The sequence below is a fragment of the Tursiops truncatus genome, chromosome 2 (genome assembly GCF_011762595.2).
Source record: "Tursiops truncatus isolate mTurTru1 chromosome 2, mTurTru1.mat.Y, whole genome shotgun sequence".
In the NCBI taxonomy this organism is placed as follows: Eukaryota; Metazoa; Chordata; class Mammalia; order Artiodactyla; family Delphinidae; genus Tursiops; species Tursiops truncatus.
Window position 1 is genome coordinate 83,398,907 of NC_047035.1, and position 24,952 is coordinate 83,423,858.

At 57.2% G+C, this 24,952-nt stretch overlaps 1 protein-coding gene and 1 long non-coding RNA gene across 8 annotated transcripts; one reads left to right on the plus strand and one right to left on the minus strand.

Annotated features, from left to right (window-relative positions):
• Positions 1 to 677: 677 nt before the first annotated feature.
• On the minus strand, positions 678 to 19,972 carry PLCB2 (phospholipase C beta 2). Of its 7 annotated transcripts, none has more exons than XM_033851453.2 (32): positions 19,828 to 19,972; positions 16,453 to 16,530; positions 15,737 to 15,805; positions 15,007 to 15,147; positions 14,802 to 14,881; positions 14,662 to 14,715; positions 14,480 to 14,555; positions 12,011 to 12,111; positions 11,664 to 11,830; positions 11,428 to 11,574; positions 11,103 to 11,260; positions 10,740 to 10,822; positions 10,384 to 10,468; positions 9,620 to 9,782; positions 9,372 to 9,481; positions 9,132 to 9,249; positions 8,099 to 8,183; positions 7,841 to 7,965; positions 7,171 to 7,325; positions 6,458 to 6,622; positions 5,779 to 5,878; positions 5,260 to 5,364; positions 4,997 to 5,091; positions 4,793 to 4,868; positions 4,487 to 4,528; positions 4,146 to 4,377; positions 3,894 to 4,059; positions 3,707 to 3,783; positions 3,521 to 3,616; positions 2,902 to 2,959; positions 2,141 to 2,227; positions 678 to 1,769 (listed from the first exon to the last, which is right to left on the minus strand). In XM_033851453.2, exons 1-32 carry the CDS (start codon positions 19,909 to 19,911, stop codon positions 1,566 to 1,568), a joined length of 3,582 nt encoding a protein of 1,193 aa, XP_033707344.1. In that variant the 5' UTR covers positions 19,912 to 19,972; the 3' UTR covers positions 678 to 1,565. The 7 variants fall into 7 exon arrangements, with proteins under 7 accessions (XP_033707344.1, XP_033707341.1, XP_033707342.1 ...); XM_033851450.2 differs by having other exon boundaries at positions 4,146 to 4,380; XM_033851451.2 differs by having other exon boundaries at positions 4,487 to 4,531.
• Positions 4,553 to 16,990, plus strand: LOC141278003 (uncharacterized). Its single transcript, XR_012330049.1, has 4 exons — positions 4,553 to 4,664; positions 4,705 to 4,764; positions 10,039 to 10,169; positions 16,225 to 16,990. It is a non-coding gene; the product is annotated as an uncharacterized lncRNA (long non-coding RNA).
• Positions 19,973 to 24,952: the final 4,980 nt, after the last annotated feature.

Sequence of the window (24,952 nt, forward strand, 5' to 3'; positions counted from 1 at the left end):
AGTCTGCCTAAAGGGGCCCAGGTGGCCTGACAGCTTGCAACTCCCCAAGAGGGTGGGCGGCACCTCTGCGGGAGGCTCTTCTGCTCCAGCCCTGAGGGTGGAGACAAGGAAGGGCCACATCTGGTGAGGAGTGGAACAGAAGGGTGACATCATTTTCCAGTGGTTGTGGCATCAGGGCCGGCAGATGGGGAAGTGAATCCTCTTCAAGCCCAGAGGCAGGGCCATTCCACTGGGCTCTAGAAAGGACCTCATGCCCAGGTCAATTCTCATGGACTTTTTCCCCAGCCCACTTCATTTGGGGGCCACTCTACTCCGCTGCCCCCCCCCATTTCTTTTATTTATTTTTGGCTGCGTTGGGTCTTCGTTGCTGCGCGCGGGCTTTCTCTAGTTGCGGTGCGCGGGCTTCTCATTGCAGTGGCTTCTCTTGTTGCAGAGCACAGGCTGTAGGTGCTCAGGCTTCAGTAGTTGTCACTCGCAGGATCTAGAGCACAGGCTCAGTAGTTATGGCGCACGGGCTTATCTGCTCCGCGGCATGTGGGATCTTCCCGGACCAAGGCTCATACCCGTGTCCCCTGCATTGGCAGGTGGATTCTTAACCACTGCGCCACCTGGGAAGCCCTGCCCATCTCCACCCGCCTTTCTTAGCTGTAGAACAGAGGCCAGGCTTAGGCAGGAAATCTTGAGACAGGGTTCTTTAGTAGGAGTAAGAAAGAGAAAAATAAATAAACCTCATAAAGTCAGGAGAGAAAATGGTGCTGACCTTGTCAGGACAGCCTGAGCTGGGGCACATGCTGGGAAGTACCCCCCAGGCCTAGGAAAAGGGGTGGCTGGGCTCTGGGTGGGAGAGTGCACAAAAGGCTGTCCTTCTCCCCTCACCCCCAGCCCCAGTTGTCTCAGTGGCCTGAGGGCCACACAGCTGAGGCAGCTTTTCCACATCAGCCTCCCATCCCCCAAAGGCAGGAGGCAGGGAAGGCACCTTAGCCTGGAATCCTGGGAGCAGCTGTCCCCAGGGAGCTGGAAGGAAGTGCTGGACTCTGTATCCGGGAGCTGACAATGAGGCCAACTCAGGGCAAGCCCGAGATGGGGCCTAGAAGCCAGGGTGAGCTGCCCGCCTTATGGCAGGAGAGTTTGGAGTTTGGACCTGCTTGAACTACAGGTGATGGAGTAGAGGTTCCAGGTGGCCAGGCCTAACCCTCCAGGTGAGGAAACTGAGTCTAGAGTGGCACACTAGGAAATGCAGAGTGGGGCCAGGGCCCCATTTCATGCCTCCAAGTTCATATTCTTTTGCCCTCAACAAACATGTGACAGACGCTTGTTCAGAGGGGAAGCGGAAACAGGAGGGGCAGGGTGTTGGACGGAGAGGACCTCAGACCCCAGATGGGCCCCAGCTGGCCTGCTTCCTGCCTCCTACTTAGCCTGGCTGTTGAGAAAGGGGCTCCAGTGTCCAAGGGAGCTCCAGCTTCCCGCAGCTTCACGGTGCTGGGGCCCTTTCCTCGAGGGGGAATGGACTCACGTCCCAGAGAAGGGTGAATGTCCTTGCAGAACGTCCCAAGGGCATGGGGGCATCAGAGGAGGGTCTCCTCGGCGTCTGTCTTCTCTGTGAGTGCATCCTGCTCACACAGCTCCCTGGAGACCCTGCAGGGCCTCTCAGGCTTGTCCTCCTCCGCAGAGGGCAAGCAGGCCCTGAGGCAGGTCCTCACCGACTCCTTCACTTCCACCTCCAGGCCCTTCATCTTGGCCTCGTACTGTGCCAGCGCCTCCTGCTGGAACTGTGAGGACAGCAAGGACCACCCCCTGGCTCAGGATGGGCCACCTGCCCACTCTTCCTCGCCTGAACAGTGGAACCAGGAGATGCCTGGTTTGTTCAGACCTCCCAGGAGATCAGGGTGGGAGGTGGGGGTAGTGGAGCCCATCAGGGGGTCTCTCAGGAGAGGGAATACCAACCAAGCAAAGAGATCTGCAGAGCTGCCTCATGATTCCCTGGGAATCAGAGCCCTGACCCCCTGGAGAGGGGCAAGTCCCCCACGGCCACCCACCTCTTGACTCGCAGCTCCCCGGAGCTGGGTCCCTTTACACCCTGGAGCCAGGCCAGCTCTGCTGTGGGCCAGGGTAGTGGTCCCCCCCCCCCCCCCCCCGTCACCTGCTTTTCCATCTCCCGGATCTGTTCCAGGCAGGCTGCCTGCTTCTCTTCCAGCTTCTCCTGGTGCCTCTCCAGGTTCTCCGTCATCTGGGCAGGAGTGAGAGACAGAGAATCAGGACAGCATAGGCAGGCAGTCTGGGGTGAAATCCAGCTACAATCCCAGTCAACGAGCTGGGAGCCTTTGGACAAATTCCTTAACCTTTGAAAAGTTGGGTTTTTTGTTTTGTTTTGTTTTTTAATTTGTAAAATGAGGATAATAGTACCTGTCTTGCTGGATTGTGAAGGATTATATGAGACAGTTCACGTGAAGCACCCGGCTTAGTGCCTGCACAAGGTCAGGACTCAGGAGCTGGCAGCTCTGTTACTGTTGTTAGTAATCCCCAGGGAGCTTTAGGGCCATTCTCCACAGGGCTTTCCTTCCTCTTCTGACTCCCTGGAAGCCTAACTCTGGAAGCTCCCTTGCTCCCTCTCACCCACCCACCCCAATCCCACCTCCCCTTGGCCAGCTGGCCCATATCATTTCCATCGAGGGCAGCTGGCCAAAGACAGACTCCTTTAGGCTGGTATCCCAACCTCTGCACAAAGGTCAGAACCCTGGATGGCCTAAGGGAAGCCCCTCCCCTCTACTGCCTCTCCCCCCCATCCCTAGCTGGTGGGCCACTCTAAACAGTGCATCTCCTAAGGGCAAAGTAAAGGCCTTGGGGCCACTCCTTCCCTCAGAGAGAGAGAGTGTGTTTGGGAAGGGCACAGCTCTTACACACCTGCTTGAGGACCTGCACCACCTCCTGGATGTGGGAGTTGTTAATCTCTCTCTTCAACCTGTTGGGGTGATCAGAGTTTCAGAGAGGGCAGGAGGCCCCCGGGAAGAGCTGGATGAGACAAATTCTCCACAGGGTGTAGGCAACATGAGAACTCCATCGTAGAACCCTCTGTGGCTGGCATGCATCTATGTCTGGTCTGGAAACCAGCCAGAGAGGTAAGCATGGGGACCCAAGGAGGATCTAAGGAGATATTGGGAGCCCTGGGGGCCCTTTGAGGGAAGGGCTTCCTCACTAAAACGCACTGTTCTTCAAGGCATGCATGGGAAAGTGTAGGTGGGAATCAGCTCTCCCAAGGTTTCACCTCCCTCTTTACACACTTGATTTTCCCTTAAATTCTCCTCTTTCCTCAAATAGTGGTGGCATCTGTGTTTTGCCTAGGGAGGACATTCTCTGATCAGAGGTGACGGAAGTAGAATTAACTTTCCAGCACCAGGAGACAGGCACATCTCTGGGAAGCAAGTCAGGACCCACTCGTAGGAAGGCCCCTTCCCACCCAGTGTGGTTCTTGCTCAGCACTGGGCCTGGAGTTTGAGTCCTGCGCCTCCCCTCCAGGGCTCACCTCTCCTGAGCCATCTTGTCTGTGGTGACCTTCATCATGGCCTGGATCCGATCCAGCCTCTTGGCCTCCAGCTTTTTCTTCACCTCTTTGGTGTCACTGCAGAGAAACAGGCATCAGGAAGATGCTTCCTGCGGCTTGGGCCCTCCTGGGAGGTAAGAGTCAGGCGTAGAAGGGAGGCAGTCTTACGTCTCCAAAGTCTCCTTGAGGGTCTTCAGCTCTGCAGCCTGTTTCTCTCTGGCCAGCTCCATCATCTTGGTCATTTGCTGAGGGAGAGGAAGGACCGGCTAAGCTAAGACCGAGGAGATGCCCTTGGCTGTGCAGAGGGTGTGGGGTCGATCGGGCCCTCGCTCCCTCCCCTCCCCGACGCTGGCACCTCGGCCACTTGCTGCGCCCTGCACCTCCAGACACACTCGCACTGCTCCTCGCCCTGCTGCAGCAGCTCCAGCTCCAGCCTGTCCCTCAGCTCTCGCAGATGCGCGCCCGCGCCCTCGGGGCCTTCGGCCGGCGCCGACCCGGCGGGGTCCTCGCCCGGCGGGGTCCTGCGGAGGCCATGTGGGGACAAGCCGTGAGCCCCAGGCCGCCCGCGCCCGAGCCGCGGGGGGCAGGATACCTCCGCCGCCCTTACCTGTTTTTGCGGGAGCCTTTCCCCGGGCCGAGCTTGCGGCCCCGGCCCTCGCCGCCGCCCCCAGCGCCCGGCGGCCGGAGCTCGGCCCGCTGCGCCGCGCCCCTCTGCAGCAGCTCCTCCCAGCGCCGCGCGCCGCGCCGCTCCAGCTCCCGCAGCTCCTTCTCGTGCCGCCGCTGCAGCTTCACGACGCTCTTCAGCTCCCGCAGCTCCTCCAGGCTAGCGGTCCGCGGCTCTGCTGGGGCAGGCGTGAGGCGCGCGCCCCCCGGGAACCGCCCCCCACCCCGAGTCCCGGACCCTCCCCGGGCTCGACCCCAACGTGACTCGGTCTCAGCAGGCCTTACCCGCAGCGTCTTTCGTGGCCTCCTCCCTGGCCTTGGCCTGGGCTGCTGCAAGAACCAAAGGAGAGGCTCTCCGGTGCCCTCGGCTCGGCCGCTCCCGCGCCTCCCGGGGCTGGCGGTGTGGGCCCCCTGCTGCGCGCTGCCCAGCCCGAGGCTTCACATGCAGCCGTTCCCTCCCCAGGTGAAAGTTTTCGGGGTTGTTTTTGTTTTTGTTTTTATAGAGAACTGCCGCCCGTCTGGGATGTGCCTACCGGTGCAGCGGAGAGATCGAGACCCTTCCGGTAGGTGCGGGGACCCCGCAGTGCGTACCTGCTGACCCGTTGCTCGGTAAAGCTGATGCCCCATTGACCTGGCGGGCAACTGGACTCCCGAGAGGGAAGGGATTCTGTGTAGGGAGAGCGTGTTAGGAAGGTGTCTCTCTCCCTGAGCCCTGGACTCTGCCCCCTCCCTCATCTTCCCACAGAGAGGGTGCAGCTCATGGGGGCCCCTGGCAGTGGACCTGACAACACAGACCTCAGGCAGGCCTCCCATGGCTTCCTTGAGCTTCACAGACTTCTTATCATGAGCACTGAAGAACTTGATGGGATTGGCGAGGGCCACCGTGAGATCTGGGTGCACAGGGACATGATGGGCCTGATAAGGAGATGTACCTGGGAGCCTCCCCCAGCCTCACCTACGCCAGAATACCCTGTCCTGCCCCCCTCTGGAGGCTGGCTTGCTGAGAGAGGAGGGGGGATGGACGCCCTGGGGCTTCCAACATTCCAGGGGCCTCCCACCTGCCCAGGTGTCAGGCACATAGTCCTTCATCTCCAGGAAGACAAAGAGTGCAGGCATGGTGAGCGGCATGTTGCTCTCGCTGTGCAAGCACAGGTGGTGGTATCCTGTGGGACATGACCGGGCGGCCGGTGAGCCAGAGCCCACTGCTGCCCAGCACTGCTCACCAGCAGCCCAGTGCTCGACACTTCTGGCTTTAGTCTGGTTCTACCTCATGTGGTTACTGTTAGGATTAAGTGAGAAAGTGTTATAAGCCCGTAAAGCATTTTAAGTGCCCAATAAGTGTCAGCTACTTGGGAAACTGCCCCAGTAGTTTCAGAGAATTAGAGACATTGTGTTGGGTGGGCAGAGTCCCCACCTCTGTCAGTTTCCTGGAGAGGTACTATTCCTGCCCCACTTTCCCAGGCTGATAAAATGACAAGGCCACCTCCCTGAAGCTGCCCCACACTCTGGACGGGATCCTGATGCTGGTCTTGGTCTCAGACCCACTGGGAACAGCAAAGAAGAACACCTATCCTTACCAGAATTCAGGGCATTGATGGGGATGATGCGGTGTCCAAGAAACTTGTTGCCGTCCTCCATCACAGCCACCCTGAGGGAGGCCAGCTCAGGCATCAAGATCTGGGGAGAGTTCAGGACAGGACAAGCTGGAGAGGGGAGAGAGTGGCCAAGCTGCCCCCCTTCCCTGATTCCAGAAATCTAGGGTCAGTGTGAGAACATGGCAGGCTTTACTGGATCTGGTGAGGACAGAGGGCCCACTCTAAGCCACACTCATAGACATCCTAACAGCTCAGGTCATGGCTGGTCCACACAGGGCAGAGAGCTGGATATGCAGCCCAGGGCTCCAGGGGGCCTGGTGCAGACAGCCCTTGGAAGCTTTGTCAACAAGTATCCAATGGGAGCAAAAGGCCCCGTGATTCCTTGGGTCCCTGCACCCTGGTCTGGGAGTTCACATTTCTGCCTCTAATCGTAACATGGACAAGCATGCACCTACACACATGTACACACGCATACAGAACTTGCCCACAAAGTAAGTTTCTGTAAACTTGGTTTTTGGACTCTTGAAACTCAGGAGGGCACAGATGAGGGGTGGGAAGAGGAGGAGGATCGAGGAAATCCCTTTATGTATTTTCTCTTCTACAAGTACAGACCAAGAACTAGGGACAGATCCCAGCCCCTGCCCTGATCTAGCCACCCCACCTTTTCAAAGACAAAGGGCTCCTCCTTCCAGACAGGATTGATGGAATTGGTACTGGGTGACAGCTTGGTGCGATAGCGCCTCTTGGGGTCCCCAGGAAGGCCAAACAGCTCCACTTCCACATAGGTGCGCACACTGCGTTCTGACAGGAACTGCCCAGAGATCACCTGGAGGTTGGGGCCCATGGGAGACCAGCATCAGCTCCCCCACCCAGGCCATTCCCCAGAACTGAGGGCCTCCAGCCCCCCTAGCTGAAACATCCATTCTTGGGTACTGTGAAGAGCCCCATTCAATTCTGGCCACAGAGTAGAGGCTGTGTGGCTTAAGGGTTACAGCTAAGCTCTGGCACCCAGGGTGCTTCCAGCATTTAGGGAAGAGGTGTGGGCCTCCCCACCTCCCTCCCCAGCGAGGAAGGAACAGGGCCCTCCCCCCACCCCGCCCCCCGGCCCGGGGCCTGGGGCTCCTGCTGCCCCACTCTTTTCCCCTCCCCCACCCCAGCCTCAGCCCTTCCCCTTGGTTTCCATGGGGACCAAGAGGCAGCCTCCAGTGCTGAGGAGGAGGCAGTTTCCAAGGCAACTTGCTACTTCACGAACTGGCTGGGGCTGAAGTTTTCGGGATATCAGGGGAGGGGGTTGGGAATGGAGGAGTGGGGCTCCTGTGTCTTTCTCCTCAAGACCCCAGCCCTCCCGGCCACTTGTCCACCTCAGGGCCTTGCCGTAATGGAAAGGGTGGTGGCTACCACCACGTCGATGCGGTCCACTGAGAAGGGGTTGAACTGCTTGTCCAACCGGCGCATGAACTCATGCTTGAGGAGGTAGCCACTCTGCCCGTTGAACTCAAAGAGCGCCATGTTCTGCTGCATGGGCAGGTCTGGGGGGCATAAGGGCACTCAGGAAGGGCGGCCCGGCTCTGGGTCTGCACGCAGCCTCTCTTTCCACATTTCCCAGCCTTTCCCGTCTCGCAAATGGGGAGGTTGGGTGGACCGTGAGGATGAGGGTTTCTCATGTCCCAGCCCAGTTCCTTAGGGTCTCATGTCTCAGGAAGGGCCCGCAACCTGGAGTCAGCAGGAGCAAAGCCACAACTGGACCTCAAGCTCACAGTGGGAGTTGAGGCCAGTGGAGCAGGTGTTCCCACAGACCCACTCGGGCCAAGCAGCCAGAACCCATGCCAGCACCCTGGCATCATCACAGACATACTCGTATACGTGCAGGCACATAGGCATGAGCTGATGCACTAAACGCTCACACACATGCACATGCGCCCAGAGCCTAAATGAACATCAGCCCCCCGCCCCCAGGTCTGTTCCAAAGACCCCCCCTCCCCAGGGAAGGGGTAAAGGTGGGAGGGGCAGGGGAAGGTTCTTAAGGGCCTGAGCATGCCCTCACCCATCGTCTGGAAGTTGAGGGCAACCATCTGGCAACCAGCATTCCAGAACATCTGGGGCATGTAGTTGGAGGAGTCCATGCGGGTGCCCTTGGGGTAGATGCGGCTCATCTGGCGCTTGTTGTAGCTGCCGCAGGGTATAGGAGCCAGCAAAGCCACCTGCACCGGGAAGACCCACAGACCCCCTGCGAGCCCCGTCCCAGGCCTCCCCCTTCCCTCCACCCCACCAGGGACCCTGGCTAGTGAGGTCTCAAGGATACTCCACAAACTGCACTGAGGACTTGGAGAGCAGGTCGTAAGCCTTGAGCTCCGTGAAGGAGGAAATGACATAACTTCGGTTCTTCTCTGTGTAGGGGAGAAAGAGGAAGGAGAGTCCGCGTCAGCCTGTCCCCTCCCACAGACTTGCCCTCCCCTGTGGCGCGGCTCCCTCCAGCACAGAGATGCCTCCAACCTAGCGTTTCCACCGAGGGCTGAGGGTTGAGGGGCCACCCCCGGGGTGGGGAATATGCAGATCTGTGTGGGTAGCAGTGTGTGCTGGAGGTAAAGGGCACGCACAGTGGATACATACGCACAGGGATGGGGTGTGCGTGCCAGAGTCCTAAAAAGTGGGGTACATGCCCTGGGTGGACGCGGAGGGTGTGGGAAACACGCAGCGATGAGCCCGGGGGGTCAGGAACACGCTATGATGCACAGGGAACAGGGTGCAGGGGTGAGAGGCACACAGCAAGGGTGGTGCACAGGAAGGGGTGCAGGCTGGGGCTTCAGGGATGACGAGCCAGTGCTGCAGAGTGCATGCAGAAAAAGGTGTTCGTGTTGGGGCTGTGCACAGAGGGTGAGAGGAACTCATCACGCGCATGTCCAGAGAAGATAAAGGTAAACAGCGTGGACGCGCTCAGAAAGGGAAGGGAACAAGGGGCAGATGTGCGCTGGCTGGTTTCTTTGCCTTCCTCCCCCTCCCAGGAGTTCTCATGCCCAGGCAGCCACAGAAGGAAGCTGGAGGAGCCCCAGGCCGCCCGGCCGAGGTGGCCCTTGGTAAATGACCTGCCTGTCACCGACACACTCCAGAGCATTCTGCTTGGTGCCAAGTTCTCAGTACAGTGATGGGACACTGGGAGCCACTGCCACTTAAACATGCCTCTGCCTGGCTCCTCTGCTGGGTATTTATAAACAGGGCCCCCAGCCCAAGGAGAGGGAGGACCCGCCTCACTCTCACCCCCACCCATCAGGCTGCTCTGGCGTCAGGACACGCTTCCTAAGGGCCTTCTCCCGAATCTAGCCTAACTTCCAGCTTACCACCACCGCATGCTAACTCACGGGCAGAGGACTCGAAGGAGATGAACTTGGTGGGTTGGACGTAATTGACTAGGCTGGACATCTCCTTGTAAGCCGTCACCTCCAGGCCCGCTGTGCCCTAGGGAGAAGGGGGGAGGATGGGAAAGAGGCCAGCTCAGAGCCCAGGGGCCCGGTCCCACACCCCCGCCTGGAGGGCCCTGCAGTGGAGCTGGCAGAAGGGCCTCGGGGCTCCCCACACACCTCATCTGACTGCATCTTCTTCATCCCTTCTTCATCCAGGTTTCCCGACTCCTCCTCTTCCTCTTCCACCTCCTCCTCCTCCAGCTCAGCCCCTTCCTCACCAGCCCACGCTGCCACATACAGCTCCATCAGCACTGGGGGCGGGGGAGACCCCAGCACCAGGCTGGCTCTCCCCTCCAGGCCCAGCCCCTCTCTCCCATTCCAGATGCTCCTCCTCGGCCACCCCCACTCCTCCCAGGCCGCCTCACCTGTGTCCTCACCCACAGGGACATTGGGTGGGCCGCTCCCCTCAGCCTCCCCACCCGGCTCCTGGCTGGGGGCTGGGGGACCAGAAAACTGGTTCTTCTTGTTCTTGATGAGGATCTTGCCTCGGAGATCCTCAGGGCTGGGCAGGGGGATGCCTGGTTTCAGCTGTGGGAGAGGAGACAGGGTCCTCAGCACTATCTCCTCACCTTCAGGGAGTAGCCCAAGCTCCTGCATGGCAAGCTACGCTCCAGCTGCCCCCGGCCTAACGCTCCAGCCTCTCCTCTCATCACTCCCACCTCGTGCGCTAAACCCCTGCCTGACCCAACTTATCCCAGCTCCTCAGTGATCTTTTCTCAACTACTCAGCCTGCCTAGAACACCCTTCCCCACTCTCACCAGGATAAATCCATTCTTTCCCTCAGGTTTCAGCTTAGCCATCACCTCCTCCAGGAAGCCTTCCCTGATCCTCAAGACCAGATCTGGAGCCCCAGGTGCTCTCATAGCAGCCACTGGTTGTAATGGCCTGGTTACTTGTCTGCCTCCTGACTAGAGGGTAAGTGATCTGAAGGCTGGGACTGCCCCTCTGCTACTGACATACCCCCCAAGCCCAGCATAGTGCCTGACACGTGGTAGATGGTAGGACCCCAGCCCCACGTCCTCCCAAATAAACCCCAGCATCCTCTGGGGACATCTGCCTCCTTAATCTGGCACCCTGCCCTGGCTCCCCAGCCCTCAGACCCAGATGCCCCACAGTGAAGTCCACTCACTGGGAACTTTTCCAGTGGCTCTGTGAGCAGCATATCCCCAAATATCGTTCGGCAGTACTCGGCCATCTTAGCCTGTTGGCGGGGTCTGCAGGGAGCAGAAGTGGGTGTGGTTCAGCAGCTCCACTCCACCCTCTTGTCCATCTTTTTGTGCCCCCTGATGACCCAGATCAGGGGCTCAAGATGTTGGGGAGGCAGGGACACAGGCAGGAGAGCCTGGGGTCCCAAGGAGATTGTGTTGAGACCCGGGAGAGAGCCAGAAGGCATGGCTAGAGGCTGGAGACAGTTGTGGGGAGGGCAGCTGCAGGCGGGAGTTGGGGACAGGGTAGAGAATGAGGCTGGATGGCCTGGATACGCACGAGTCCACGTGGTTTTCAAACGACAGGATGACCGGATAAGGGGAGGTCTTAAAGGCACTTTCTGCAATAGCTTCAATTGCTTCCTGGAGGAGAAGGGGACCCCATGGGGAGGTCAGTGCTGTGCCTCCAGGCTTCGCCTCCCTCAACGGCATCCTTCCCCACTCCCCAGTTTCAACACACACGTAGAACTGGAGGGCCACTCTTGGCCCTGTGTCTCTTCTGGTCCTCTCTAGTACCCACACTGGTCCAAGGCCTCCCAGCCATCCCTCCTCTCTGGCCTCACTCCCCCCAACCCCAAAAAGCTCATGGCCCAGGGCCCTCCCCTAGTGCCACTGCCACCAGCCTCCACATGACGAGTCTCGCCTTGAAATAGATGTCTGTGGTCATGGTGAAGCCGTGGGTGATAATGGGCTCCTCGTCAGGGGGCTTCCCCTTCCAGCAGTCCAGCTCTACGCAGCGGCAGCCCGCCAGCAGCACCTGGCGGTACATCTCGGCAGAGGAGAGGCCTGAGAACTGGCCAGCTGAGCCAGAGGAGGGGCGAGGGGCGGGGGCTTCACTCAAGGGCAGTCCAGCTCTGCCCCGCCCCACTCCGTCGTGGGCAGCCCGTGGGCAACCCCTGCAGGGGATTCAGGGGGCAGGAACAGCCCCCGTAAAAGGAGAGGTTGGCAGTGAGGTCGCCAGGGCCCACCTGTCAGGTAGGTGTTGTGGGAGGAGTTGATGAAGTAGTGGTTGAGCGGCTGCGTCATGTCGTGGTGCAGCAGCAACTTGTCCTGGGCCAGCACGCTGTTCTCTGGCCCACAGAGTAACCATACCATGCCCTCGGGGGACAGCTGGCCTGGGGGACGGGGGTGGTTGTCAGGGCAGCAGCCCAGCTGCCAGGACCGGAGAGGACCGTGGAGGGTCAGAAGTTCCCTTAGTCCTCACCCCTCTGCACGTTGATGCCTCTGGGCTCGTACTTGTCGATGAGGCCCTGCACCTGGTCAGGCCGCGCAAGCGGGAACAGCAGGGAGTTGAGCCTGGAGTCCCGCTGTTTCTGGTTGATGAATTTGGCCAGGTGCTCCTTAGTCATGTAGGGTTTGGCCTTGGCGTGGCTGCAGGCCAAAGAGAGGAGCACAGGTCTTCTCTATATCCCCTGGGCTGGGGGCGGGGGTGTGTGTGGTGGGAGCTGGGACAACCCCCTTCTCCAGCGACGCTACCTAATTGTCAGCATGGCAGGTGGGAATTTTAGCCACCACCCCTTCCCCAAGACCAGCCCAGCCCAAGAAGCTCACTAGGAAGTGAAGATCTCATCTATTTCTGGCCGAGGACAAAGGCTCATGAGGAAACTCTTGTAGACGGATTCTGGGAAGTCCTCGGGATTGATGGCATCATTCTGGGGGGATAGAGTCACCTGATGACTCCTGCCCCCACCTTCCAGCACTAAGAACCACAGACTAGGCCCAGCCCTGCGCGAGGCGGCTTGGGGAGAGGGAGGGCTCAGGGCAGACAGAAGAGCATCAAGGGCACCCTGAGCCCCCACTTTTCAAGGCCCTGGTTGCTGAGCAGAGAGCATCTTAGCTGGTTTGCTTTGCCCCTGGATTGATACTGGCTAATCTCTTGGCTGGGACAGGATTCAAACTAAGAATGACCAGAACTGGGAAGAAAAGAGCTCAGAAGCAAGCTACTGTACGCTGTTTGCCAGAGCTGTGGGCTATCTTTTTCTTTTTAAATGGAGGATAAGTTTTCAAAAAGGAACAATTTGCATACAAACAATGCACCTCACAACGGAACCCCAAGCACGAAGCAAAACTGACAAAACTGAAGGGAGAAATAGACAATTCAACAACAACAGTTGGAGACACCAAAAAGCACAAGGAACGATAACAAAAAATAGACAGATTGGACTTCATCCAAATTAAAAATGTTGCTGTTCCAAAGGATACTGTCAATAAAGTAAAAAGAATGGGAGAAAATATTTGCAAATCAGATATCCAGTAGTAGACGACTTCACACTAAAAGAAAACCCAACTGAACGATGGGCAATGAACTTGAATAGATATCTCTCCAAAGGAGATATGCAAATGACCAATCAGCACATGAAGAGATGCTCAGCATCATTAGTCCTTAGGGAAATGAAAATCAAACCCACAATGAGTGGAATTCCCTGGCGGTCCAGTGGTTAGGACTCTGAACTTCCACTGCAGGGGGCACGGGTCTGATCCCTTGTTGGGGGACTAAGATCCCGCAAGGCGGGTGGCGTGGCCAAAATAAATAAATAAATAACATAAAACCACAATGAGATACCACATCACACTCACAGGATGACTAAAGTAAAAAGAAGAAAAAGAAGACAGACAATAACAGGTGTTGATGAAGATGTGGAGAAATTGGAACCCTCATACAACGCTGGTGGGATTGTAAAATGGTATAGTCATTTTGGAAAACAGTGTGGAATTTCCTCAAAATGTTAAGTATATGGTTACAATATGACAGAAGAATTCCACCCCTAGCTATGTCCTCAAGTGACTTGAAAACATACGTCCGGACAGAATCGTTCATAGCAGCATTATTCATAATAGCCCCAAAGTGGAAACAACCCAAATGTCCATCAACTGTTGAACAGTTAAACAAAATGTGGTATATCCACACAATGGAATAGCATTCCACAATAAAAAAGGAATGAACTACTGATACATGATACAACATGGATGAAGCTTGAAAACACTGTGCTAAATGAATGAAGGCTGACATCATATTGTATGACTCCATTTACAAGAAATGTCCGGAAGAGACAAATCCATAGAAACAGAAACAGAAAGTAGATTTGGTGGCATTCGGGGTTTCTGTGCCTTTGCATTCCATTCCAGAAAAACCCATCAAATGTTTTCCAGGGTCATTCTGGAAAGCCAACATCAGTCTTAGTTTGGAGCAGAGGCTCTGAGCAGGATAGCTAGACCGAATCTTGGACCCATCAGCTGCAAGCAGAGATGGCTCAACGGCTCCTGCCGGGATGCAGGAGAGCTGATAAATAAGGAGGACTTAGCCAAGGTGGGAACTCGGGAGGCAGGAGAAAAGGAGGGTGGATGTGACAGCCCAAGTTGTGCCCTCAGCAGGAGCCCATTCCCACCCTCTCCCCAACCCCAAGCTTGCATCCCCTGTGACGCATTGCACCGAGGGGTCACCAGCTCCATAGAGTTGAGTGTGGGGGAAGTATTCCTTCTGAGATTCACGTGGACAAGTGATCCATGAGGCCTTAGTTTTATTTATTTATAACATTCCAAATTCTTACCAGGAGAAAAGACTCCGTGGAATCCACAAAGGCACTGGCCAAGGGAGGACAGGGGCCTGAGATCTACCCCCGCCAGGCAGGAACCCTGGCTCAGGGCTGCATCTGCCCAGAGGGCTCCTTTTTGTAAGTCACATAAGGCATCTCATGGGGTGACCCCGCATACGACTTGTAATTAAAAATTACTTGAGTAAAAAGAAAGGAAAAATGTTTTCCTATTGGAACTGAAGGGGTATAGACCAACCTGCTCTGAACCCGGGCACCTCAACCCCCTGCCCCGGTTCTGTCACTGTGCCTTGTATCAGGAACCGGTGGCTTTAGAGTGAACTGACTTTTCGGGCTGTTGGCTGGGACTGAACTGTCATTCCTGCCCTCCGCATCCCCACCAGGCCTGCCCAGGGTGCCCTCCAGTCCAAGGCAACTCAGATGAGAAGGAGAATGCTGGGCGTGGGCTGGAGAGGGGGGAACCACTCACCTTGCCTTTTGGGAGGTGGCAGGCGCTGAGGGCAGCTTCCACCCGCTTGCGGTCAGCAGGAAACATCTGGAAAAAACTGAAGAAGCAGAGAAAAGCACCAGGCCAAGAGAGGGGTCAGGCCTGGAGAGGGAAGGCCTTGGGGAGCTCAGAGGACATGTGGGGAGGGAGGAGGGGAGACTCACTTCTTCACAGGAATCTTTCCTTCAGGGTTGAGCTGCATCTTGAGTTTCACCAGGCTGGTGGGCAGAAGGCAGCCCGTCAAGGCCCGGGCTGACACCCTTAGCCCCACGCGCTCAGGCCAGGGAGGCAGGCAGGCACTTACCTCTTGTCCAGGAAGGTGCTGCGGGAGGCGTTGGCCATCAGCGGGTGCTTGGCCAGAGCCAGGACATCTTCAGCCCAGTCCTGCAGGACCCCAGGGCACAGCAGTCAGGCCCCCAACCACAAAGGTGCCGCCCCACACCGTGGCCCAGGCCCGCCTCTCAGGCTGTCCCAGGTGCCCAGCCCCAGGCCAGGCGCCCCCGGTGCACCTTGCCCACGTTCTCTTTGTAGGAGACAAAGTTATGGAAGGTGAGGTCCACCATGTCGGGGCCAGACACCACGGTGAGCGTCTTCAGCAGGAAGTTGTTGTCAGGAAAGTCCATGTTGAAGACATCCCGGAGCTTCTGGCTCTGTAGCAGGTCGTGACAAGGTTAGGATCAGAGGTGTGTGCCCCCGTCCCTGCCCACTGTGGCTCTCCCTGTCTTTCCCTCTCAGCCACTTGAAATCTGGCCCACGGGGGTGGCATCCCACCCATGCCCATCTTAGGAGCCACGGGAGGGAGAGGCCCACAGGAAGAGATTAACCAAGACTTTGGGGCCTGGGAGTTCTGTGTATTTTGTTTGCCATTTTTCATTTGAAGACAGATTCTTAGTCCCCAGTCTCAGGGAATCCTGCTTTCCACCAATCCCTTCCTCCAATTTTCCTACCAGCATTAGGCAAATATAGGCAAAGCAGTCGGGGTGGAGGGGGAGAGGATGCAAGCAACACCTCCCAGACAGCCTGGGGTGCTCTAGGGGCAGTAGCTGGCCACGCAACATCTCCATCCACTGTGCCCTGATACCAAAGCCCCTTGCTCAGCTCAGGGAGAGACCCTCTGCTCAGCCCACGGACCCTTCCCTGGCTCCAGAGATCAGGCTCCCTGCCCCCACAGGGACTCCTGCCCCAGCCCCGTGGAGCTGGTGGCCGTGCTGAGCCTGGGCTGCTACTGGGCCCACTTACCTTGGGCATCTTGGCAAACTTCCCAAAGCGGGTGTCCCGGATGCTGGTGATATCCAGAAACTCCATCTCCTGGTAGGAGCAAAGACAGGATGCAGACAAAGACCTCAGGTCAAGAATGAAGGGCAGCGAGGAGGGAGCTTCACACCCCTTCACATCTTGGCCAGCTGCCTTCTCTAGATGCCAAGACTGTGGGGCTTCCCAGACCCCAGCCTTCCCTCCTCAGCGATCGGGCTCTCCTTCCTCATGGTGACCCTCCTCCCTTCCTCTCTGGCCACTCCTCCCCTGGCCGCTGGAGTTACTTGGGAGCTGTGACCTCCAGCCTCCCCTCCACCATCCTGGACTCTCCCCATGTTCCGCCTCCCTTCCTTCCGCCCAGGTGCCGAGGACCTTCTCTGATCTCTCTGAGCCCTCAAGTTTACCCAGAACCACAGGCAGGGAATCAGCCTTCAGCAGTAGCTCTAATTCCTTTCTCTCTCTCTCTCTCCAAGGGATGCGAAAGCTGAAGCATCTGGGCCCAAGGCAGCCATGGTTGGAGTGACTGCATCCTCCCTTCCAAAGCAGAGAGCCCCTGCCCACAGGAGATGCCCCCAGAGCCACCCTTCCCGGTCATTCTATCCTCGTGGCATCCACACCTCCACCCCTGTGTCATCGAGAGGCTGCTTGGACTCCATGGAACAGCGGGAGCTCAGGGCCACAGTAGGTAGGGGCTGCCTCACCTTATTCTGATACGTCCAGTACAGGTAGTAGCCCTTGGGATCCACACGGAGGATAACCGGGGAGGCTATTGTTGTTTCCTGCAGAGAGAAGGAGTCAGCTCCCTGCTCTGAGACTTCAGGCCGAGCTTTACGTGGCCCGGGCCAGGGGTTTCAGAGCTCACCGTCTGCCTAGGAGGTGGCCATCCCAGGGATCTGCAGGCATTTCTCTTTGTTCTCCAGAGCTAAGGGCTGGGTGTAAGCCTTGAAAGCTCTGAACCAGGGGTGGGGAGGGGTAGAGGATTGGAGATGGCATTTCTGGAGGAGAAGAGGGTTTCCCCTCTAAATCCCAAATAGAAGATCTCCCTCTAGACCCCAAGCAGGGTCTTGGCCCCCACCTCACCCTATTTTCAAGGCCCACAGCTCAGCCAAAGAGGTAGAATGTCCCTCACCAAGACTCCACGCTACCCCCAGGAGAGCTGAACACGGTGAGAGCTGAGAGCCCAACTCCCGCAGAGCTGCCTAAGCTTCCTGCCTGCCCAGCCCTTCCATCCATGAACCCCACCGCCCCACCCCCCCCACCCCACCCCCGCTGTCCCAAGTGCCTTCCCACCTCCCAGCCTCAGCACCCAGCCCCTCTTGCCTAAAATACCATCAAAGACTAGCTTCTGCAGAGCCTTTCCTGAAGCATGCTGCAACAACAGGGCGGGGGCTGGTTCTCAGACCTGGAAGCCCCTCCAGGGAATCCCCAAGGGGCTCACGGACTCCCGGGAAACGAGCCTGTACTAGACCGTGAGCTGCATGCGCCATGTTTGCCGAAGGAGCAGGTGAACGAGAAATGAACTCGCTTCTGCGTTCCTGCTCCACTCACAGAGCACACAGCCTACCTTTTGTTTTAATGGTCTTTGTATGCACAAATAACAAGATACTAAAATCGAAGTTTCCCACCAGGCATGGTAGTTGGCTGCACACCAGACCAGACCAAATGCAGAATTTACAAAGGAAATGGCCCAGAAAAAGGTTCCCAGATTAGGGGCAGTTAGGATATGGGGGGAAAGAGAATACTGTGTGAGGAACCTCATTTTGGAGAAAGCTGTGTTGTGAGCTCCCTTCCCTTCCTTCCCCGAAGGGAGGGTTGGGGTACCTGACCCCTCACCTTAAGCTCGCACTTGGAGAGCTGTCGTCACCCCTGCCGTTGTGGTGCATGACAAACTGGGGTCTGACTCCTGCCCAGGAAACTGAGCGGGTGAGAGAGATGCTGGTGTGCTAGGTGAGCCCGAACCCCCAGGGTCTGTGGGGCAATGAACCCGTGAGTATTTTCTGGGTCCAGAGTGGGCCTGTGGGAGAAAGGGGCAAAGCCGAAGGTGCAGGAAGCTGAGGGTGGTAACTGGATTCTCCGGGGCTAAAGAAGTAATTTGAAGTGAGCTCCTGAAACAGAGATGGCAGGAGGACCCTAAATAAGGGATCCCCAGCTCAGGGGGAGGGTCTCCTAAGGATTCTCAAAAATGCGCCTGAGAGAAAGCAGAAGCCTTACACTTCCGCCAGGCCCACTTCGTGATAGCAACTGCTCCGTGAAGAACTTTGGTACCTCTTTCCCTCCTTCCTCACTGTACCCCACCCCTCGTGGGCATAGAGGAAGATCAGGGAATCCTCCCACAGGCCTTTCCGCAGGGCCTGCAGCCCACCTGAAACCATTCTTGGAGGTGGGGCAGAAGATGTCATTCTAAATTAAGACTGGAGTTTTGAGTTATAACTAGTTTCTGAAGGTAGACTGGGCTTTGTGAGGAAACGTGTCCTAGGCTTGTCTATTCCCCAGGAGAAAATGGAACGTCTCATGACGGGCTCAGTTTCCTTCCATGGGTCATAGGGGAGCTTCTCCCACAGAATACATTGGAAACGGGCTGTGGGACACGACAGTGAGCTGGGATTTGATTACATCCTGTACATTGTGCTTATCCAGTACCCAGGTCATCTGCCTACAGGGCCAAAGGCAGTCTGAGAGCAGAGCCTCGTCTGGCAGGTGCGTGTGCCCCGTGACGGGGAAGGTTCCTGCTCGTGGGAGGCAGGATCCAGGACCCTGCAGTGCCCTGCCTTGGGGAGGGCAGCGGGCCTGCCAGGTACACAGATGCTGGCTTGCAGAGAAGGCCACATAGCGTGGCCCCATCCCTGATGACCCTCTGCCCAGTCAGGTTACACGCACTTCCCAGAGGAAGGGAGAGAGGCCGCTTCACTTTTCATTCTGAGCCACTTCCCTCATTCCACAGGCTCCTGGGACGTGGCTCCACCATGCTGCAGTGACCACACCACTCGTGGGGAAGCAGAAAGTCTCTCACCACAGGCCCGCTCCCCATAGCCATGGCAACCAGATTACTCAGCCTAGCCCAGCCCCAAAGGCCTGAGAGCCTTAACTCACAGACTCAGAGCCCCCTCATCCCACCTGTAAGGAGGAGGAACCAGCCCTAAGGGCCCTTCCTCCCCCGCCCCCCCCGCAGCCAGTCCAGAGACTTCAGGTTCCCTTCCTGGGAGCAGCCAGTGCTGACTCTCACGCTGGGCCAGCCCAGCAGTCTTACCTCCCTGAAGGAGGGGCCCCAAGTTGTTCCTCTCACCCGCCCAGGAGAATCCCTGGCCTATGGCAACACACACATCTTCAGGCTCCGGGAGGACCAGAGGCTGGGAAGCAGGCCCAGTTTGGGAAGCAGCAGACACAGTGGAGACAGAGGTGCCGGGCAAAGTGTGGTTTCCCCTTCCCTGCAGACGGGCCGGCGTCAGGGAGCCAGGCCGAGAGCAGCTGGCGGAAGCAGAAGTCTATCCGTTCCCTCCCAGGCCCCTGGGAGGAGAGCCTCCAGTTCTCCCTTGGGGTCCAGGAGCCTTTCGTGGCCACCTCACAGCAGCTGGGGGAGAGCAGGGCATCCCAGGGACAGGGCCGGGGCCAGGTGGGGAGGGGTGAGGATTCCAGTCCAGGCGTCCGTCTGGGGCTGGAATGGGCTGTCTGCTGGGAGTAGGGGCCTGGCTCACCTCTGCTGCTGGCCCTGCCTCAGCTCTGGGACACCTTTCCTCCCACTGCCCAGACCGGGAGCAACACACCCTTCTCTTCTTGGGGGCTTTGGGGAAAGACAGACCCAGACCCAGAGAAATTTCCTCCTATGACCACCCAGGCAGCCATCGTCTTCCCACATCCAGACACAGAGCCTTAGCCCCAGCAGCCCAGGGACACAGACTGGGGGCACACACCCTCCCGCCCAGGTTTGTTTATCTGGGTAGTTGTGTCAGCTGCCTGGCCAAGCAACACAGGCGCCTGAGTCCTGGCAGACATAAACCAAGCCAGCCCCCCTCCCACCCCGGCAAAGCCCCAAGCAGGGCGGCCGCCACCCCTGCAGCCCTCCGCCCAGTCCCACTCACATCATCCCATCTGATGAAGCGCTCCCCTTGGCTCAGATAGGCCTTCACCCCGGGGGGTTGCAGGACAGGGTTAAGCAGAGACATAGTGCCAAGCGTCCGTCTTAGGAGAGGCTGGGCAGGCACAGCGCGCAGACGGAGGGGAGGAAGGAGGGCGGGCGGGGCTGGGGGGAGACTAGCTGGGCTCACATGGCACCCGCCCCAGCTAGTCCGGAAGTCTGGGCGCTCTTACAGCCCGCGGGGGGCAGTAGCTGGGTGCAGAGCTGAATGCTTCGGCCAGAGGCCCATCTGCCTTTCAAATCAACCTCGTCCCGCCCGCCCGCAGTGGGGGGCTGTGGTCACTGCTCCTGCCCAGGGAGGCCGGGCTCCCCTCCGCAAAGCCCCCCGCCCTCACCCGGTGCCTCAGCACTTCCTGCTCAGGGCTTCCTTCTCTGTGCTGCTCAAGAAGCAGGTCCCGAGGCCTGGCCGCCCCGAGCAGGGGCCTCTCCGTCCCAGGGGTCATCCCTGGTCAGATGTGGGAAGGGGCCAGCTGGGGATACTGCTGCCCAGGTGGACACTGAGGGGGGCGAGCGAGGAGCTCACGAGGGGAAGGGACCCCCACAGAGGTGGGGTCCGGAGCACAGGGGTCACTCTCAGAGGCCGAGGAGCCTGGGACCACCCTGGAGGTGGGAGTTGAGGGAGAAGCAGGGTCCAGCTGGGACTGAGCATTTTGAATAAGCAAAGTTTGCTGAACACCCAGCCCCTCCTTCTCGGTGCTTCCTCCCCATGAAAATGAGGTGCAAGTGAGGCAATCGCGCCCCTCACCCGCATCACACATGACTCCCTCCTCTTGGCCTTCCGGACCTGGACGAGGCCTGAAACCTCACTGACCAGCCGCCACTCCACACACCGCTGCTTCAAGCACCCCTCAGCCACCAGCCTCCACCTTGCTGTCCTGCCAGGCTCCCTCCTCTGCCCTGTGCCGGGGCCTGTGGGAGAGAATGCTTGGGGCTGGAGGGCTGCTCTCAGGGGCCTCAGCTTGCGGTGCTGCTCAGGGCTTATGGCCCTAACTCTGCTCCGGCCCAGGGCCCGGCCCGGGAGCTCAGTCACAGCCCAGTCCAGCCCAGCCCACTTCCTCTTGCCTAATCTGCTCTCATCACCCTTCTTAACCCAGCTGGGGGAGCCGAGAGCTCTGCCCCGGACTTCCTTCCCCTCTCAGGGCCCGGCTTTCTGTTCCAGGTCCCACCGTGGACATTTGTGCCACCCCCTGACAACAACGGGACCCTCACCCAGGCCCTAGAACTGCCTCTGATGGCCAGTCCGGCCCAAGGCAGGAGGATGGGGGCCTCTAGGGGTTGGAGCTGAGGGGGTTCCTAGCCCAAAAATAAGCCCTGGAAAAATGATTCTAAGACCACTGGGGTGGATCCTGGAGCAAGGCCTGACTGAACCTGTGGAAACAGCTTGGGAATCCTCCATGCTGCCATGCCCTGTGCCCTCAGGACTCAGCCGCCCTCCCCTCCCTCCAAGCCCTGCTGTCTCTCATCTCTCCTCCCTCATCCCTCCAGCCTTGGACCCCTCTGGGGGCCCCCCTGGCATCTCCTGCTCTTCCGATTCCCTTCCTGGGATCAGGTTCCCTCTCTGTCTGTTTGAATGCATTTTGCAAGGGAAATCCCTGTCCCTTCCCAAAGCCCCTGCACCTGTCACCTGCAGCCGGCCCTGCTCCTGTACCCAATTCCTCCCTCTGGTCCACCCTGCAGCCTTCTCTCTACTTTGGGCCTGGAAAGACAATCCCCTCTCTCTCCCTCAGCATGGGGATGGGGTAGGTGGAGGCGCTCTCATTTCACAGGATTGGGGGCGCCACAAGGAAGGCAAGGATTTCAGGGCTCTTTACTCTTTTACCCTTTCTATCTCCGGCTTTGAAGTTTGAGGCTCTGAATCCACAGAATAAAGCCTCACCCATCTTTACCCAGTGATGACACTGCCTGGACCCTGTTCTTGAGACCCCCAACTGTAGCTTCGTCTGTCCTCGCCTGCCCACATCCTGCAAAGCAGCCCTCAGAATGCAAGAAATCCAAGCAGCAAAGGGAGCTGGGAAAACCTTCATCCAACAGGGATATTTTTCTTTTAAAAATACATTTAGGTTTTTTTAAATGTGAATTGACAAAAATATTGTGTAAATAATGGTAGACTGGATACAGAGAAAATCAGAGAGATCACATGAACACACAGTTTGGGAGACTGGCTCCTGGGCTGAGCTGAAAAGAGGGCGCCTCAGACAGTCTGCCAATCTCACCCCCCCCCCACCCCCGAGGCAGAAGGTGAAGGGCGAGGATGCCCCCTGCTGGGCGCACTGGAGAGCACGTGCCTCCTGGGGAAAGGCTGGGAACCCCGAAGGCAGACCCTTAGGGAAGTTGCCGCTGGGTCTGGATCAGTTGTGAAGATGGGTATGCTGGAGAGTTTGGCATGTCCGAGCTTTGGGCCAAGAAGGTCGTGCTGTCTCCCAGGGAGATACTGGTGGCCTGGAGCCCCGGGGGCAGGTCCCGAAGTCACTTGCTCACTTGGCACCTCTTGCTTTTTGGTTTCTCAACCTGTTCTTCAGAGAAGTTTAGCGGTGGAAGTTGAACTCAGATCTTTGGGTGGCCCAGTTACCAGACAAACAAGAGAGTCAAATGAGGTGGGTTTCTTACCTGATGCCAGCAGTGGGGTTCAGAAGCCCGGAGGCCTGTTGAGTGTCTTAGGCCAGTGGCTAGTTTACTTCTGGAATGAAGATTGGCTCAGATGTTGCATCCTCAAAGATCTGTTTCCTAGTCGGGCACAGGGAGCCAGGCTGGGCTCACTACTCTATGAACCCAGCCACTTATTAGCTGGTTTATCTTGTAACGGTCCCGTGCCTCAACTTTCTTACCTGTAAGATGGGGATAATTATGCCTCACAGGACTCTATAAGAATTAAATAATATAATGGATGTAAAGTACTTAATACCCAGCCTGCACATGAGCTCAATATTATTATTACTTGTTAGCAGACGCTGACAGGAGAAAAGCAGTTTCTTATTACTTCCTCCTCGGTGTATATTGCTATTCTTTCCACAACTATCTTCACTGACTTGCTCTTTGGGTTTTTTGTGGGGTTTTTTCCAGCAGTTTGTGTGGATCAGGGCCTGGACCCACCTTCCCAGGGCAGGCTGAACTAGGGGTGCTCCTGAAGCAGGCTGTCCCCCAAGCAGCCTGAACTCGTGAAGTCACATCACGGGCAAACGCCAACCTCCCACCACCTCCACACCATCACAGCTGATGAGGCGGGCGTGACAGTGAAGACCAGGAGGTGTCCATCAGTCCGGCTGTATGTTCAGCTGCAGCTCCAGATCCAGCCACCCTCTGCATGCTGAGAGCTGAGTGTGAATGCAGGCAAGGACAAGGCTGGGTAGCAGGTGCTGAGGCTGTAATCCCTTAGGGGAAAAGGACAGGCGATCAAGAGTTCTCTGCAGAAACCCAGGAGGAAGACATTGCCTGTCCTCCCATGCCAACCCCTCCTAGAATCATAGAAGGAACCATCCTGGACTTAGAAGTGGAAAAGAATCAGTCCCATATGTGTTTCCCTTTGAAGTATCATTTTGGATCAAACTTACCTGGAGGTGTAACTAGGGGAACACTGGATCCATCCTCAAGAGACCTAGATTTTACTCTCAACCAGAGCAAAGTTTAGCTGTGAGATCTTGGCAAGTTACCTGAGCTCCCTGATCTGTTAAGTTTTTGATCATTTCCAAGATTCCTTCCAGCTCTAAAAATCTCTGTCCCATCAGAAGGACCAGCCTTGTCACTTTCTCTGAGAGATGACAAACCTAGAGATGAGAGCTGAAGATGGCAGGGAAAGGATCGGCTCTTCCCCCTACCGGGTGTTCTTGGACACATTACTCGTCTTCTCTGCCTCTGTTTATCTGTCTGTGAAATGGACCCATTTTCATAAGTGTGATGGAAATAAGTTAGACAACATCCTTCTCCAGGTGGGCATGGTGCATTGCACATAAGGAGTGCCCTCAGAATTGATTGATCGCTTCCCTCCTTACTCCCGTCCTGGTCCATCTGTTTATCAGGACCTGGGCAAAGCCACAGTGAACCGGCCCCTCAACTTTGTGAATAGCAGGAAGCCAGTGAGGATAGGGGAGGTGTTGAGAGACAGACTCAGGATCCCAAAACATCCTAACCTGCTGGAGCAACAGCCTGAACTTCACAAGGTAAAATGAACAGGGCTTAACTGAGAGATCCGGGCTTGGCTCCAAGGCACCGACTGTACAAGGACAGGGTGGGGAAGTAGCGGCTTAGCAGAAGCATGTGTGAATAAAACTGAGGGTTTTCACCGACAGCCAGCTTCATATGAGTCAAACGAGAAGGCTGCCAAAGAAACGGACAGACTCTTAGGCTGCTGAATTAAAGCGGAGTACTGAGCCCAGTGACTGTCCATCTTGATATCAATCAGAATCGCCTGGGAAGCTCTGGTAACACTGGATGCTCCTTGCTGTTCCCAGACCCTCTGATTCAGGACCTGGGATGGGTGGGTGGGGAGAGGGGAAGGAAGTGAGGTGTTTGGATTTCCAAAGAGCTTCAGTCTTGGTTCCAGTGTGCAGCCAGGGCTCTAGAACCAAGGAGGAGTCAGTCGCATTCTCATTCTTGGCGTGTCAGACCACATCTAATGCACTCGGGGACTTCGGTCTCGGTGGCTTTATCATGGGGAAATGCACAAGCTGGAGGGCGTTTGGTGGAAGGTGGCCAGGATGTAGGATGCACCTGACATTCTGTGAGGGCTGGTGGAGGGAACCACAGCATGGACATAAAGGTGGTCCGGCGGTCCACCTTCAAATGGATAAGACTTGTTCACGTGGGTCCTAAAGGTTGGAATCTTAGGTGACTGAGGTGACTGTCTTAGGTCAGGTTTCTCATGAAACGTTATGAAACAGAGATTTGCTTCTTGTGGGAAGTTTATTGGGAAGTGCTCTCAGAAACAACACATCTGAGGGAGTGAAGGAATCAAGACTGAGCAGAGGAAGAAATTGATCAAGGATGCAGTCACAACAAAGGACGCCTCCACAGGGAGCTCGGGGGTTGGGATGACACTTCAGAGCTGCCCCAACTGAAGTTGAACGCCCCACCCC

Excerpts from the sequence above, each read along its gene's own strand:
- PLCB2 (XM_033851449.2), bottom strand. The coding sequence starts at position 19,911 with ATGTCTCTGCTTAACCCTGTCCTGCAACCCCCCGGGGTGAAGGCCTAT. Across the intron at positions 11,831-12,010 it reads GATGAGATCTTCACTTCCTA|CCACGCCAAGGCCAAACCCT; the intron begins GTGAGCTTCTTG and ends TTTGGCCTGCAG. Across the intron at positions 6,623-7,170 it reads CCACCACCCTTTCCATTACG|GTGATCTCTGGGCAGTTCCT; the intron begins GCAAGGCCCTGA and ends CCCAACCTCCAG.